Source organism: Vitis riparia, chromosome 1 (assembly GCF_004353265.1).
Source record: "Vitis riparia cultivar Riparia Gloire de Montpellier isolate 1030 chromosome 1, EGFV_Vit.rip_1.0, whole genome shotgun sequence".
Taxonomy (NCBI): Eukaryota; Viridiplantae; Streptophyta; class Magnoliopsida; order Vitales; family Vitaceae; genus Vitis; species Vitis riparia.
The window spans coordinates 15413065-15430634 of NC_048431.1; the positions used below are offsets into that span (position 1 = coordinate 15413065).

At 37.1% G+C, this 17570-nt stretch overlaps 1 protein-coding gene across 3 annotated transcripts; it reads left to right on the forward strand.

Moving 5' to 3' along the window:
- The first annotated feature begins 653 nt into the window (after nucleotides 1–653).
- Nucleotides 654–16738, forward strand: LOC117913097 (probable WRKY transcription factor 3). Of its 3 annotated transcripts, none has more exons than XM_034828015.1 (4): nucleotides 654–1336; nucleotides 5331–6055; nucleotides 6142–6300; nucleotides 16085–16738. In XM_034828015.1, the coding sequence occupies exons 1-4, from the start codon at nucleotides 875–877 to the stop codon at nucleotides 16347–16349; spliced, it is 1611 nt and encodes a 536-aa protein (XP_034683906.1). In that variant the 5' UTR covers nucleotides 654–874; the 3' UTR covers nucleotides 16350–16738. The 3 variants fall into 3 exon arrangements, with proteins under 3 accessions (XP_034683906.1, XP_034683914.1, XP_034683923.1); XM_034828023.1 differs by having other exon boundaries at nucleotides 1248–1336; nucleotides 5321–6055; XM_034828032.1 differs by having other exon boundaries at nucleotides 1259–1336; nucleotides 5305–6055.
- The last annotated feature ends 832 nt before the right edge of the window (nucleotides 16739–17570 follow it).

Below are 17570 nucleotides of genomic sequence, written 5' to 3' on the forward strand. Positions count from 1 at the left end.
CGCAGATCCGTAAGAGCTCCATCTGCTCTGCTACTACTTCCTACGCAATACCCAACATCAACCACCTGCTACAAATGCTATGTCATTTTCCTTTTCGGAGCATTGCCCTCTGCCACAGCCCACAACCCATATTTTATTTATCGCGGGGTTCCAAATAATTCCACGGTTTTTACCGATTGAAGAGCAGCCCCATGTTTATATGTGGAGTCGCATCTACATTTTTTTTTCACCAAATAAAAATTAATTATATAACGTGTTTGGCTCACTAACCTCATTTATTGGCATGCGCAACAATTAATGATGCTGTCCTTTGCTGTTATCTCATTCAATTTAACTCACTCCAAACAACGTGGCCTCTTACTCTTCTCTTGGTGTTTGATGCCAACGTAGTCCGTGTATTAATCATTGACTATATTACTAACTAAAAGACACATCATAAAAATATATATGTTTCATTTTCGTCTCATCAGTTACACACCAAAACTCCTGCCTATGAAACGGTAATCCCGTTATTTCAGAAGTCGTCGGGGCTAATAAAGTCAAATCAAAATTTAATAATCTGACATAAAAGTGTAAAATAATTAATTAATTAATTATTTTTAAAAAGAGAGAGAGAGAAATCTGGGGGAGACTTTTGGGTGTCTTGAGCGTGGACTTTTTACTGAATTTCAGATCCTCCAGAGCAAAAAGTAGAAAGAGAGAGATGTCGTGCCGGTGGCTGCTCTCTTCTGCGGCTCATTCATATTCATAATCTTTTGGATCAGCAAAGAGACAGATACGGAAAAGCCCTAACAATGATAGAGAAGCTGGAAGCCTGGAACAGAGAAGAAGAAGGTTGAAAGAGTGAACAAAAAAAATTAAGTAATATTGATCAATGGCTCAAAACGATGAAACGTCACTATCATCATCGGCATCAGCATCAGCATCGAGAGCTTCTGCTCCTCTACGGCCTACTATAACACTGCCCCCTCGTTCCTCCATGGAAACTCTCTTTCCTGGAGGTCCCGGCTTCAGTCCCGGTCCCATGACTCTCGTCTCTAATTTTTTCTCCGACAACGACCCCGACTCCGACTGCCGCTCCTTCTCTCAGCTGCTCGCCGGTGCTATGACCTCGCCCGCCGCTGTTCCAGGCCCCAGGCCCAGTTTTTCCACCGACCCTCAGGTTTCCGCTTCTTCCAAGGAAGACAGGACTTCTGTTGATGCCGCTGGTGATTTTGAATTTCAGTTCAAGCAGAACCGGCCCTCCGGTTTGGTGATTTCTCAGTCCCCGTTGTTTACAGTTCCACCCGGGTTAAGCCCGACCTGTTTGCTCGATTCCCCAGGTTTCTTTTCGCAGGTAATCATTGGAAATCAATGCTTTCAACCAGCTTTATTCTTCTTTTCATTTCTGAGTAAAGCTTCGAACTTACTATTTTCGTTTTCGAAGCTTTTGAAAGCACATCTTGCTTCTATTGTTTCCCATTTTGCTTTGTTGGTTGCTGAGAAAAGTTGGTTGGGGAGAAAAGTAGGAACAAGTAAAGAAACGAACACTTTGGGAGAAAAAAATATTAGATTTTTGGGGAAACGATGGGTGAAGGTTCTGGTGACAAATTCTGAATTTGGGAGTTATTCAGGTTTACAGTTGGTCAGAATTGGGGGTTGTCGGGTCCAAATATCAAGAATTGAGGAGAAAACGAGAAAAAGATTTTGAGAGCAGAAAAGAAGTGCATCTGATAACAAAGGACAAAGGACAGGCTATTGCGTTGGAATTAGGTTGGATCATTACATTACATATGTAATTTCAAAAGTATTTAGAGTGTGTTTCATATGTGGAAATAGAAATAGAAAAAGGATGGGAATAGAGGCGAATCACAGTACATAGAAGAGATGAATCAAAGTCCTAGTGAGACAATGGTTCGGTTTCCATACTAATGATTTTTTTATTCCTATTTTGATTTTAAAAAATAATCCAAACACATTAATGAATGAAAATGGCATTGAGATTATTGAGTGTTAGGTTACTTAGTTGTAAATTTTTGTTTCAAAAGAGAATTCAGGCCACTCGAGAATAATTTGAGGGTATTGTTATTTGATTAGATTGTAGCCTGGAAGTGAAGGCAATTGAGCTTCCATGCCTAGTACTTCATGTACCTAAAAGTCTCCCATGTCTGTCATCCGAAAATGTCAGTCGTAGAACTTTTCATGTCAGAAGATTATTTTTATCTTATCAGTGGAAAACTTGTCATATTTATGGACTATGTGAAGGTTGTTATGGGTAATTGGTTCATCCATGTTGCTATAAAATAATTTGTTTGGCCATTTCTCACCAAGACGTGAGTTCATCTTTCTCTACAATCCAACCATATAGCTGTAGTTTTCTGGTTGGGGATTGCTTGTGATTAAGATTTAAGGATGCATTTGGATTTCCCATGAAAATGATATTATTCCATTTTCATATGTGTGCAGTTCTGTAAAAAGCCCACTTTGTTACTGGTATCATTACAGAAAGACAGAACTATTATACAGTTGCTAGTAAAAAAAAATGGAATAATGTCATTTTTCCAAATCCAAATATAATCTTCCGCCTATTCTTGTTTGATTTAGTGTCAGTGATATGAACAAGTTTTAAGGAAACACAAAGATGTGCAACAAATATTGCTGCAATGAAAAAAAAGAAGGAAATCATGCAAAAAAAAAAAAACATGATGAAGCCTGGCAATATCCATTTCTCGTGTGTGATTAAAAGAAGTTCCATTTTAGATGCTTCTACAGTGGTTTACCTTTGAGGCATAGAGCATATGGATTAAATGTCTAATACAATACATTGTCTTACATATGGGGGAGCTATATATTTCAATGTGCTTATTGCTTTTTTCTGTTGGCTTGGTTCTTCTACATCCTCGACAAAATCATCTAATGGGAGACTATCAAGAATTAATGTGTGGTTGAGATTTGTAGTTGGGTTGAGTTATATGGTTGCAAACCAACTTGTAATTAGTTCATTTGGCTATTTCATCATTTTTTTTCAAGTGCTTATCCTTGAAATGAGAGCAATATTTGGAAGGGACATTCCAAGTTCAAGAAGCACACATCAAGAAAATTAAAACTAAATAGCTTAGAAGATATGTAATAACTGGGTGTCATTTGGATACACTTCTTGTTTTTTTTAAAAAAAAAAAAATAGAAAATGATAGTAACTTCTATATAAAATGCAAGAACTCGTTGAGACTTACCTTAAAAAGATGATGACTTATAAAAACTATTTAAAAAAATTGAGATGTTAAAAATTCTTACTATCTCAAATTTTAAAAGTAATTTTTAAGGACATAAGATTAGTACATAATTTTTATATAAGAGTTGCTACATTTTATATAGAAGTTATTACTCTTTTCTATTTTTAAAAATAGAAAATAGGATGTGTATCTCAACGGGCACTTAATGGTCTATTCCAAAAGCTCATAACATTTTCTTTTTCTTCTTTAAGTAATGTTTTTCTTTAAGATATATATATATATATATTTTTTATATATATATATATATATATATTTTGGGGTTATTATATGAAATCGAACCTAGAATTTCCCCATCCCCACACAGCCCCTTACCACTTAGAACAAGCTTCAAGGGCAATACCATGACATGGTGACATGTGGGTGTTGTGACACTCCATAGAATTCACCCAAATACAATGAAACAGATGGGTATGAAATGCCCTAGAAACAATCTAATATGACATAAACCTTCATAACAAGTCTAAATCATAAGTACAAAAGGAGCCAATACCATCCTTGTAATCACTGTTAATGTTAGTCGTTCATTCCTCCCTCATACTCTCATCGACACCCTTATTTATTTATTTATTTGTTTTGATAGGTAAATAAGGATTGTAACAAAAAGAAATTAGGTTTACATGACGTATACAAAGAAACCAAATGACTATAAAAGAAGTGCGAAGACACAAGAACCAACAACCACCCTATAGAGAGCCTAAACCAATCCACAAAATTTAACAATGACAAAGAACCATCCCCAATATACAATCTAACCTAGTCTTAACAAAAATACAAGAAAGAATTTTTAATTGTTTGGTCCATGCTTTCACAATTATCAAAAGCTCTCCTATTCCTATCCCTTCATAAGGTCCAAAACAAATACAATGAAGCAACCTTCCAAGCCTTGTTTCTCTTTTTACCAACAAAAGACATGTGCTAGCTCAGAAATCAATTGCCATTATAAGCGAGCTTTTGAATAAGGAATGAGAATATGGTCGCTCGTTTCTTCTTCTTCCTTACATAAGTAACATCTATTAGGAATCCTCCATCTCCTCCTTTTGAGTTGATCTAAAGTTAAAATTCTGGCCCAAGTTGCCTCTCAAGCAAAAAAGGTAATTGTCAATGGCATCCAAGAATTCCATATTAAGCCATAAGGGAGCGGTTCCGCTCTCCTATTTTTCAGAGTAAAAGAACTTAATTGAAAAGTACCGTTCTTTGTAAGTAACTATACCATAACATTGTCACTCATCAACACCCTCATTTTTCTAACATCAATTTTTTCTTGCCCACCGTTGTGCACTTCCAAGTATCTACTTGGGCCCCTTACTTGATGGGGCTATTATATGTTAAATTGGGCTATGGTGAGGAAACACCTTGTTTTGCAATTGGTCTTCTAATATATCATCACATGCACCCATGTTTGATGTATCAATCATCACTGGAACATGTTGTTATCATATAACTAAGACCCTTTTGGCATGGTTATGGTTTCTACTTAAGTACTTTTTAAAAAGATCTGCATCTAGTAGAGCTTATTAGAAAGAGATTTGTTAGTGTTTTTGGGATGCAAAGGATCCAACACCTAGACACACACCCCCATGCGTGAACCCATGTAACATAGAGAGTGGGATTGTGGGCTGTGGAATATGGGAGGGGGGAGAGCAATTCTAAAATAATTGGGGCCATAGAATGCCTCTATTTTTGTGCATTGATGTATCTGCTCTCCTTAGGGGCCACAGGACTGGAAAAGGATTAGCTCCCAATTGACTAGTTTTAGGATTGAGAGGAAAGAAAAAAATTCTTTGTTTTGAAATGTTCTGGCAGAAATGAACTTAGCTGTAAAACGATTTGGTTACCAAGGATTGAGCCCTTCTGGTTTGAAAGATTGTTGACCTATGCTTTTCTTGAGATGGGTCTGAACTGATGCATCAGTAGGGTTTCTTTACATATGCTGCTTGTATCATGATGAACTTGTGTATTGTATGTGCTCCCTCCCTCATTTACCTATATTACTATTTAGAAATCAAGTGCTCATACTTTAATATTTATTCAGCTTTTTGATTGGTGAGATGCATGCAGGGACCATTTGTAATGTCCCATCAGCAGGCCTTAGCTCAGGTTACCGCTCAGGCTGTACAAGCCCATTCCCATATGCAACTCCAAGCCGAATTTCCGTCTTCTTTATCAGTGGCACCCGCTGCATCATTGACACAGTTTCCATCCTTTGCTAGCAACACAAAAGCACATGAGCAGATGCCACCCTTAGTATCAGATACTAGAACTGCTGTGAAGGAATCATCTGGTTTATCTCAATCTGATCAGAGATCCCAACCTTCTTCATTTACAGTTGATAAGCCTGCTGATGATGGCTACAATTGGCGGAAATATGGGCAGAAGCAAGTGAAGGGAAGTGAATATCCTCGAAGCTATTACAAATGTACACATCCAAGTTGTCCTGTTAAGAAAAAGGTTGAACGTTCTCTTGATGGCCAAGTAACAGAGATTATTTATAAGGGCCAGCACAACCATCAAGCACCACTACCCAACAAGCGTGCAAAAGATACAGGAAATCCTAATGGAAATTCAAATTTTCAGGAGAATCCTGAATTAGCCTCCCAAAATCAGACTGGGAACTTGAACAAACCGAAAGAAGGGTTACCTGCATATTCACTGTCCAAGAAGGATCAAGAATCTAGTCAAGCCATACCTGAACACTTACCTGGATCAAGTGACAGTGAGGAAATGGAAGATGCTGAGACTAGAGGTGATGAAAAGGGTGAAGATGAACCTGACCCCAAAAGAAGGTAGATTGGCATGTCTGCTCATACTTTAAGGGCTTTAATTATTGGTTTTTTAGGTGTGCTAAAAATGTGCTTTTCTTCTTCTGCAGGAATACAGAGGTCAGGGTTTCAGATCAGGTTTCCTCCCATAGAACAGTCACAGAACCTAGGATTATTGTGCAGACAACCAGTGAAGTTGATCTTTTGGATGATGGCTATAGGTGGCGCAAGTATGGGCAGAAAGTTGTCAAAGGAAATCCTTATCCAAGGTGGTCCATTTTTTCCTAACATAAATGTTACTAGTAGTATATAATTATGTTGCAATAAAATATGATATTTTCTTTGGAAGTAGTTTGGTCTTGATTGGAAAAGCCTAGTGGATTCTAGGATTCCTTTACCATATGTTCCCAAGGAAAAATAAACTGAATTTCTTTCAATTAATGTGTTGAAAATTAAAACATATACAATAGTTATAAAGAGAGGAGCAACTAAAATCTAGGCTAAATTACAATGATCAAAGTAATTACAAATGAGGAAAAAAGGAAATTAAGACTAGCAAGACATACTATAAAGGTGGAAAATCAATTAGGCTATTTAGGAAATAGATTGGCCTTAACTGAGGAGAAACCTCAGCCTTTAGTAGAGGAAAAATCATTAGGTACAGGCTATTCACCAGTTTGTTTTGTTCCATGTTTCTCAACACTCCCCCAAAAGCTGGTTTGAAATTGTTCATCGTTCTGAGGTTGCCAATCATTTCTTGAAATTGTTCACATTTGCTAACTGATTTCTTGTGGAAACAAACAGCATATAGATTAGGTCATTCAGTAATTTTTCCTTGATAAAAAGTCTATCTACTTCAATGTGCTTTGTTCTATCATGATGAATAGGGTTGTGAACATGATGAAAATAAAAGTCCTTTTCCCAGCGTTGCCTTTAATTACCTCAAAATTTTAATATCTGCATTCATATGATCTTCATTCTGGGCATGCATAAATTGACTAACATTCCCATAGTGAAGGTAATGTTTGGTCTAGTATGGGACAAGTAGATCAGGTTGCTTACTAACATTTAGTAGTTCACCTTATCCACAATAACATTTGTTGTAAGTGCTCCAGTTTTATGATGGGCATCAATAGGTATGTCTCCCGACTTATACCCTAACATACCCATTTCTTTTAGAAGGTTCAGCATGTATTGTTGTTGTGATAGAAAGATTCCCCTTTTTTATCTGGCAACTTCAATACTAAGGAAGTATCTCATTTTCCTAAGTCCTTAATTTCAAATTCTTTAGCGAGGGATTTCTTTAATCTTTCCACTTTTACTACATTGTTACCAATCATGATTATTTCATCAACATAAACAATGAGTATGGTGACTTTACCTCTCTTGACATATTTGTAAAACATAATGTAATCAACTTTTCTTTGCATATATTACGAATTGATTTAGTGAATTTTCAAACCAAGCTCTTGGAGACTACTTCAAACTATTTAGGGATTTTTTAACTTGCAAACCTTTTTCTTTCCAAGTTTTTATTCAAAAACAGGGGGTAACTCTATGTATACTTCACTCCATGGTGGGATGCATTTTTTATTTCTAGCTGATGTAGTGGCCATTCTAAGTCGGTGACAAGTGAGAGTAGAACCCGTATTGTGCTTAAGTTGGTAATTTGTGCGAACATTTATTGATAGTCAATGCCATATGTTTGAGTGAATCCTTTCATTACCAGCATGACTTTGGATCTATCAGCTATCCCATTTGCCTCAAATGACATTGTAAATATCCATTTGTAGCCCACTACCTTCTTCTCGAGAGGTAATTCGACATGTCTCCATGTCTCATTCTTGCATCAAGCTCCCATTTCCTCTTGAATGGCCTCTTTCCACTTTCAATTATCTAAAGCCTCTTGTATAGATCCAAGAGTATTCACATAAGAGAGGTCTGTACTTAAGTCTTCTATAAGAGACAATTGAAGATAGGATATTGAGTTCCAAACATAGCAACCTTTTTAAGAGCAATTGGAACATCAAGATCAAATTGAGGTTCTTGAATGGAAGTAGATTTTGGAGACTCACTTGAGTTTTCCAAATTTACCCTTTTTTTTTTGAAGGGCTGGTAGTGAGTAAGATATCCTGTATCTTTATTCCTTCTAGAGTAAACCTTTAACTCCTTTTCTCATTCTTGGTGCCCTGGAATGTTCACACTCTCTTCTTTTTCTTGCTCTTGGTTCCTTAGAATATTCACATTCTTCTCTTCATGGTTATGACTTGTTTCTCTGGAGTTAGTCTCAAGATTCTTATCAAAGGAGGAAATAGTTGGTATGGACATAGATAAGCCCAAAACTAATCTTCCTCTTTACCGTTCTACCCTTGAAGAGAAGTTTAGGTGAGGTAAAATTTGTTCTCAAAGAAAGAAACATCCATAGTAACAAAAAATTTCCAAGATGGAGGATGAAAGCACTTAAACCCCTTTTGAGTTAGAGAATACCCAAGGAGGTTGCACTTGATGGATCTTGGATCCAACTTGCTTCAATTATGGCTGTGACCATGAACAAAGGCAAGGCTACCAAACACTTTTGGAGGAAGAAAAGAAAAAAATGTGGTTAGAAGTAGGGACATGCCTTTTTAAGGGTATTTGCAAGAGTATTGAAGTTAAGAACATGGGTCGGCATCTAGTTGATTGAATAGGAAGTTGTCAAGATAGCTTCCCCCCAATACTGTTTTGGAACCTTCATTTGTGACAACATGGGCCGTAGCTACTTGAAGTAAGTGTCTGTTGTTTCTTGTGCCAACCCATTTTGTTGGACATGCCGAAACAAGAAGTTTAGTGAATGATTCCATTATCATCAAGATACATTCTAAGGATGTTTGAAATATGCTATTTCCCATTATCAGTTCTCATAATATAGATCTTAGTTTGGAATTGTGTTTGCATCATTTTATGAGAGTTTTGAAAAATGTTGACAGTTGTTTTGCTTCTAGGCTTCCTTTGTATACAACCTTTGTACTTTAGTGCGCCTTCAGATTGCACTTTTAATATATTTATATTGTTTACTTCTCAAAAAAAAAAAAAAAAAGGATATTGGCAGCTTTGATTTTTCTTTAAGGTATGTCCAAGCCACATGAGTATGGTCATCTATGAAAATAACGAATCACTTAGCACAAGAGATAGTATTCACATGAGAGGGATCCTATACATCACTATGACGCACCAAAGAAATTGAACTAAATTTAGAGTAAACTTGAATAGGAAAATGAGAACATGGTGTTTGGAGAGTTCACAAGTTTCGTACTGAAAATTTAAAAACACTTTTATTTTTTAATAAATAAGGAAACAACATCTTTAGATAGGTAAAACTTGGATGTCCTAATCTTAGATGCCAGAACTTTATTTCATCCCACAATCTCACTGAAGTACTTGAGGGGCTTTTTCCACATCCTTTTGTTCTTCTTCCAAAATAAATAGATCGTCCACCACCTTAGCACTGTTAACCCCTTCCCTGTACACAATTCCTGGAATTCACAGTGGGTTGGAAACAACCTAGCTATTTAATTCATGTCATGAGTAATCTTGCTAATGGAAAGAAGATTGCAAGACCAGTTTGAAGCATGTAAAACTGAATTTAGGATTAGGTTTGAAACAAATATAGAACCCTTTCCAACAATAGGAGAAACAGATCCATCAACCATTTTTACTTTTTGGTGACCCCAACAAGGAACATATGAAGAAAATAATTTTGACTAACTTGTCATATGATTTTTAGCTCCTAAATGAGTGATCTCAGGGTTCAGTTATTTTGATGATGCGCACAGCAGCAAGAAAGTTTACCTGTTTTGCTTATATTTGCTAAAGAAGAATGAGAGGGGTCAACTGTCGACTTATATATAGGTAACAAAGTTGTTTCTTGGTGAAAATTGGTGGTTCAAGAGTTCCCAATTGCCTTATATTCGAAACCTTTGAATGGTCAGTAGCAACTTGAAGGCTTTGGCTGTCACTGTTAGCATGTCTATTTCCTTTACCCCAACTTTTAGGTTATCCATGGGGTTTCCATTACATATCTTCAGTATGGTGTGATTTATGGCAATGATCACACCAAAGTTTGTCTCTATCAACATTCCTTTTGTCAACACTACGCTGTCCATTGAGAAGGGCATTTTCTGGTCAAGCAACAACTAAGGTTGAGTTCTAGGTACTAGAGTTTCCCATCATGACTGACACAACCTGTTCTATTCTCTTCTAATGGTAGCATAGACTTCTCTCGGTGAAGGAAGAGGGATTGTCCCAAGCTGTCCTCTATCCTGGTCAAGTTCCGCATTCAAACTTACAAGAAAATCAAAGATTAGGTCTTCCTCAAAAATCTGTTTATACATCACACTTTCTTCTGTGCATTTCCAATCTTGGTCTTGATAGAGATCCATCTCTTGCCAAAGTTGAGTCATGGCTTTGTAGTAGGCAGTCACCGTCAGGTTCCCTTGTTTGGTATCATGCGTTCTATGCTTTATGTCATATAGCTAAGCCGTGTTTCCCATCTTGGAGTAGGTAAGTTTCACAGCTTCTCATAAATCTTTAGCTGTAAAGAAGAAGATATAACCCTGGCCACTGTCAGTTTCTGTGGAATTGATAAGTCATGACATAACTATAAAATTCTCAGCATCCCAAGCAATGCACTTAAGGTCGATTGGGTCTAGTACCTCCCTAAAGCCATCAAGTAGCCCCATCTTTTCCTCACCCTTTGATAAAAAAGGTTCATAGATGGTGCTCATTGCAAGAAATTCTGTCCATTAAGTGTGTGTGTAGTGATTTGGATTGTGGGACTCTTGTTAGGGCTTGAAGATTGAATCATAGAGGTCTTTGTTTTCTCAAACCTAATCTCTGGCATTGGAAAAGATGTCAAAATTAACCAACAATGAAGGCTTGTTGATTTATTAGTTATGAAGGCTAATAAGTTGATGACGCATAACAACTAAAATCCTAACAAAGGAGCTTTGAGACCATGAGGAACATTACAATTGTTAAGATTCTTTTAGATAATTGAGATTATCCTGGTCAGTTAAAGAGCTTTGAATTAAGTGAGACTAATGTATGACAAAAAGGCACTAAAATAGCGACTTAAGAAGTACAAGAGAGACTCACCCCCTTACAAATGAAACAAAAAACTATCCAAACAAGATGTACAAAAAACAACCCCTCCCTCAACAGGAACCCACCTAATCAATGAAATCAATTAACGTCAAAGGACCATCTTTTATAAACAATTTAGACTCCGACCAAAGTACATATACAAAAAAAGCTTTCAACTTTTGCAAAAACAACACACCATCTTCAAAGGCAATCTTGTTCCTTGCCTTCCAAATTGACCAAAACAAGCATAAAGGGCTCACATTCCAAACTACCCTACACATCTTACCCACAAAAGTCCCTTTCCACCCTAAGAGGGTTTCCCTAACCGAAGAAGGAAACACCCATTACACTCTAAACAAAGTAAAGAACAACTTCCACACTTCCCTTGTCTTTTCACAATGGAGAAGAAGATGGTCAATGTGTCAAACACTCAAAAAAACCCCAGAAACCGAGAACTCCCTAACCTGATGAATAGCATAGGAGATATCTGGTCGAGTAGTGGTCAAGTAGATAAGACTCCCAACCAGGTGCCGATAGAGAGTAGGATCATCCAGAAGGTCCCCTTCATCTTTCCTGTATTTGACATTTATCTCCATAGGAGTATCAACAGAGGAAGTATCCTCCAAACCAGCCAAAGTGATAAGATCTTGAATATACTTATGCTGGTTCACGAAAATACCACTGGCCCAATGATGAACTTCCAATCCTAAGAAATATGTAAGCTATCCAAGATCTTTCATATGGAAAGTTGTATTTAACAGCCGCTGAAGCTTGGTAATCAAACCACAATCAGTGCCAGTAATGATAATATCATCCACATAAACCAAGAGGACTATACTCGACTCAGAAGTGTGGAAGAAGAGGGAAGAATCATACTGACTTTGGGTAAAACTAAAGGAAAGAATTGTACTGCGAAACTTCTCAAACCAAGCTCGGGGTGCTTGCTTGAGCCCATACAAAGAACGTTTTAGTTTACAGACATCATGAGGAGAAGAATTAGTCATACCAAAGGGAAGCTTCATGTAAATCTCTTCCTGGAGATCACCATGAAGAAAAGCATTCTTCACATCCATCTGATGCAGTTGCCATGACTGTGAAGCGGCAATAGCTAAGATGGTTCGAACTGTGGTCATTTTGGCAACAGGAGCAAATGTCTCCTCATAATCAACCCCATATTCTTGCTTGTTACCCAAAGCTACAAGGCGAGCTTTGTACCGGTCCAAAGAGCCATCAGAACGAAGTTATACAAAGAAAACCCATTTGCTCCCAATAGGTTTGACTGTAGGAGGACAAGGAACAATATCCCAAGTATGATTCTCCTCAAGTGCTTGAAGTTCTGCTTGCATTGCATTTTGCGAACACTCATGTTCCATGGCCTATTTGTAGCAAGAGGGAATAGAAATAGTGGATAAAGTAGCAACAAGAGAGACAGGAGAGAAGAATCCATACCAATTAGGGGGTCGAGAAAGACAAGTAGACCAATGAGGAGTGGTGGAAGCAGGAGCAGGATCAGGCATTGGGTCAAGATCGGAAGGGGGCATAGAGGAAGGAAGTGGAATCGGACTCATGTCGACTACGTCTTTCATACACAAAACCAAGTTTGAACCTTTCCACAATTGTTGGGGATTCAGAAAAACTAGGCAGAAGAGATACAGATGCAGATGCCAACACAACATGAGATGGAAAGAAATATTGATTTTCAAAGAAAATCACATTCCGGGAAACTCATATACGACAAGCATGGGGATCATAATATACATAACCCTTGTAAGGGATAGCATAACCAAGAAAAACACACTTAACAAACTGAGTAGTAAGTTTATGTCGTTCATGAGTAGGTAGATGCACAAAACAAACACAACCAAATGTACGAAGATTAGAAACTAGAACGTTATAAATATATAATTTATATTTTATTTTTATATTTGATACGTCAAATATATAATACATTAATACATTAACTAGGGATGGTTGGAAAAAGGCCTATTTGTCTTTGGGAGGGAGGATTACTTTAATTCAGTCGTGTTTGTCTCACATCCCTAGTTACTTCCTCTCCCTATTTAAAATCCCAGCTTCAATTGCTTCAAAGATTGAGAAGATGCAAAGGAATTTCCTGTGGTCTGGGGCAGGGGAAGGGAAGAAAGATCATCTTGTCAGATGGGAGGTTGTTAGCAGACCAAAGGAGTTGGGAGGTTTGGGTTTTGGGAAGATTTCTCTGAGAAATATTGCTCTCTTAGGGAAATGGCTTTGGAGGTTCCCTAGAGAAAGGAGTGGTCTTTGGCACAAGGTTATAGTGAGTATATATGGGACACATCCTAATGGATGGGACGCCAACATGGTGGTTAGATGGTCACACAGATGTCCTTGGAAGGCTATTGCTCAAGTTTTCCAGGAATTTTCCCCTTTTGTTCGTCTAGTGATGGGCAATGGGGAGAGAATTCGCTTTTGGGAAGATCTTTGGTGGGGTAACCAATCTTTGTGCTCGCAATTTGCTGATCTTTATAGAGTTATTTCTGTGAAAAACCTCACTATTTCAAATGTCCTTGGCAATTCCTTTCCATTGGCTTGGAATTTAAATTTTCGCCGCAATCTTACCGACTCTGAAATTGATCTCCTTCAGAGATTAATGTCCTCCCTCAGTTCAGTGCGTTTCTCTCCTTCTTTGGCTGATTATAGAGTGTGGTCTTTGTCTTCATCAGGCCTGTTTTCAGTGAAATCTTTTTTCTTGGCCTTGTCAAAAGTTTCTAATCCTATTTTGTTCCTTCCGGCGAAGTTTTTGTGGAGTTCAAAAGCCCCATCAAAGGTTAAGGCCCTCGCTTGGTTAGTAGCTCATGGGAAGGTGAACACCAATGACAAGTTGCAGTTGAGAAGACCTTATAAGTCCCTTTGTCCTCAATGGTGCATTCTTTGCAAGGGAAATGGGGAGTCGATTGATCACCTTTTTCTTCATTGTCCTGTTACCATTGGGCTCTGGAACAAGCTGTTCAAGCTAGTTGGGCTGGTTTGGGTCCCTCCAAGGAGGTTTGTGGACATGTTGGTTATTGCTTTTAAAGGCTTGGGGAACTCCTTAAGAGGCAAGACTCTTTGGCAAGTTGCTTGCCTCACTTTGGTTTGGATAGTGTGGCAAGAGCGAAACAATAGGATTTTTGAGGATAAGGGGAGATCGGAAGAGACGTTATGGGATTTGATTTTGTTCTATTCCTCTCTTTGGGCTTCTTGTTCTGCAGCTTTTAGAGGAGTTCCTTTAAATGTGTTACAACTCAACTGGAGTGAGGTTTGCTCTTCAAAAGTTTGAGTTTGGGGGTTTCTCTTTGTTTTTAGCTAATGTTGGGGGATTTTATGCTGATCAGTTTGTGTAGGAAGGACCTCTCATCCTTCTTGTGGTTTCTTTTGTTTCTTTTTTCTTTCTTTCTCATGTATCTTTCCTTCTATTAATATATTTCTCTTCGTTTCTGATCAAAAAAAAAAAAAAAAAATAAAGATATATTTAAGATGAAAAGAAAATTATTATATTTAATTTTATCTACATATTTTATGTATTTTTTATTTTAAAATTTTAAAAACTATTATATTAATTTATTTATATTATTTCCATATTTATCATTAATAATTATTATAAAAATAAACATATATATAAATACTTATATTTGTTTAAATGATTTATATGACAAAAATTGAAAAAGAGGATATATAAATATTTTCCATAATATTTTATCAAAACGGTTATGTAGCATAATGGTTGTGTTCATTTTGTCAACCACAAGTACATGGTTCAAATCGAAAAATTACAAGCCATATATGTGATATAAATACTCTGCCCATTTAATGAAGAGGTAATTGGCATGGTGGGTTGAACCTTGGGCTACTGTGGGAGGGCTTTTGGGCCAACTGAATGAAAAAGCCCAGCTTTTGAGGGAGGAGATTAGGCCAATTGAATGAAAAGCTCAGCATGTTTTCAATCAAAAAATAGTTGAGCGGTTCATAAGAAACCAGACCGTCTATCCTATTCAGCGGTCCGACTGCTGGTTCGAGCTGTTCGAAGATGGTCCAACCTAGGAACAGTTCATTTCACCTGACCAGACCAGAGAGGCCACATGGTCCGGTTTTCAAAATACTAGTGATTTTATAGAACTTGATGATTTTGTTGAATTCTGTTTTACCTGTCAGATTTGAAGATCTTTTCTCCTGATACAAGAATTAGCAATTCAATAAAACTAGTTGCTCTTGTTGAATCTAGTTTACCCTGTCAGATTCTGAGATCTCATATCAATGGTTGATGCATACAACAAACCATACACATCTGTAAGGCATGTAGGTGTCCTGTGGAAAATTAACAATTTGTAGGTTTATCTTGCAATTCCACTTGATGTTTGCTCTTACGCTATAGTAGCCTTCTTGTAAGCATTTATTAATTTGATCCCACAAAACCTCTGTATAGAAGTTCCCCTGGAAGAAAAGAAAATTGTAGAAAACCTTCAATTCTGTTTATGTTATTAAGGAAAATAATGCCAGAAAGATATGGTAATAATTGTTTTAATTGCTTTTATGTCATTTTAATTTTTGTTAGCATTTTCTGTATTATCTATTAGTACTTCAATACTTATTAACATAGCAGTACTTTGTTTTGATAATAACACAAAAAAATATAGCCAAGTGAGACAATGACTATTCTATCAATGCACCTATGAGACTGAAAACTATAAACTCTTAACAATCCCATTTTGTTTTCTTAATCTCTGTTTTATATCACAAGACCTAAAAAAAAAAAAAAAAAGAGGACCCCTCTAGTCTCTATGCTTGTCATAATATTGGACCTGCTGCTTGCTGTTGGATTGTTGTGATGCATAAATGTGTGCCTATATGTATTGTTTCCAAATATTTCTGAATGAATTATTTCAAAATATTCCTGATTTGTATTTTTACTATCCACAGGAGCTACTATAAATGCACAAATCCAGGATGCAATGTCCGTAAGCATGTTGAGAGGGCAGCAACAGACCCGAAAGCCGTCATAACAACATATGAAGGTAAACATAATCATGATGTGCCAGCAGCTAAAAGTAGTAGCCACAACACAGCCAACAGCATTGCATCACAAAAACCACAGAACGTGGTGGACAAGAAGCGGGCCTTTATTGACAATAATGATCAATGTCCCATAGGACGATTACAGTTAAAAGAAGAGCAGATAACATGATCTCTTGGAGATGCAAACATGAAAAGAGGCAAGGCGATGTAGAATATCCAAAGAAATGCTGCAAGTGAATCTGGGGGAAATGCAAGTTATGTTTGGTTGAATCTGTTTTTCATACCTGGGGGCCATAGTTTTATGAAGGCTTGTTCCCCAGCTGGTATAACACAAACAAAAGAGGAAACATAAAAAGGCAGAATGATAGAGAGAATTAAATTGAAACCTAAAATGCTGTCAGAAATAGATCTTCAGGAATTGAATTGAACAATAATTGTTTTTGTATGTAAACTGGTTTATTGGGGGCAAATTGTATTTGACATTATTGTTCTTCTCTGCATTCTTTTGTACATGTGAATATGAAGTAATGTTATTCCATATGGTTGTTTAGCGCTGCATGTCCAGTTGTCTTCTATTTTCAGCATTTCCCTTAAAACTGCTTGTTTAAATGTTCTGAGATACGGGAATAATATATTAGTTTGAAGTAGTGCCTGTTGCTGCAGAAATGCATTGTTTATTCCTTGCGAGCTTCTTAAATCAGTGTCTCGTAGTGTCATATATTCCCTGCTGTGAAATTTTGGTTTAGGACTGAGCATTAGCTAAAGATAGAGTCAGTTCCACATGGTTTCAGCTAGGTGGGTACCTTAGCATTATTGTTGTGAAAGGAAACTCCTTCCTATTTCCCGTAAATTCTGGTGCTCAGCCATAAGGCAGTAGGCTTTCATATCACCACTTCACACTGTGATTTTAACCAATCTTTTGAAAATCAGATTGGATTGGTCGGTCGAACTGATCTGGCCACCAGCTGGTCCGACCGCCGACTAGTGGTTTTTCAGTTTGGTCCAATCTTTTGAACCATTCAACTTTTGAACCAACCTGGAATCGCCTAAACTGACAATTTAACTAGTGAACCAAGTAAATCAAACAGTTATTTATATGAGAACTAAACGATTCACTAGTTCCTTTGTTTTTATTTTTTTCCATTCAAAACGATGTGGTTTTAATCCATTTTGCAGTGAAACGAAGTCATTTCTTGTCCAGATTCCAAGCCCTCGAGGCCCTCCAGCAGCATGCGGATGGCTGACACCGACGCTAATGCTAACGATGGCACCACGGCCACGGGTAAATTCCCTCCCCTTCTTTTGAATCATTTTAAATTTCTTATTTTTTAAGTTCTGATTTTTTAAATATGTGATTTTAAATTTGTGATTTAATTCATTTGAAAATAAA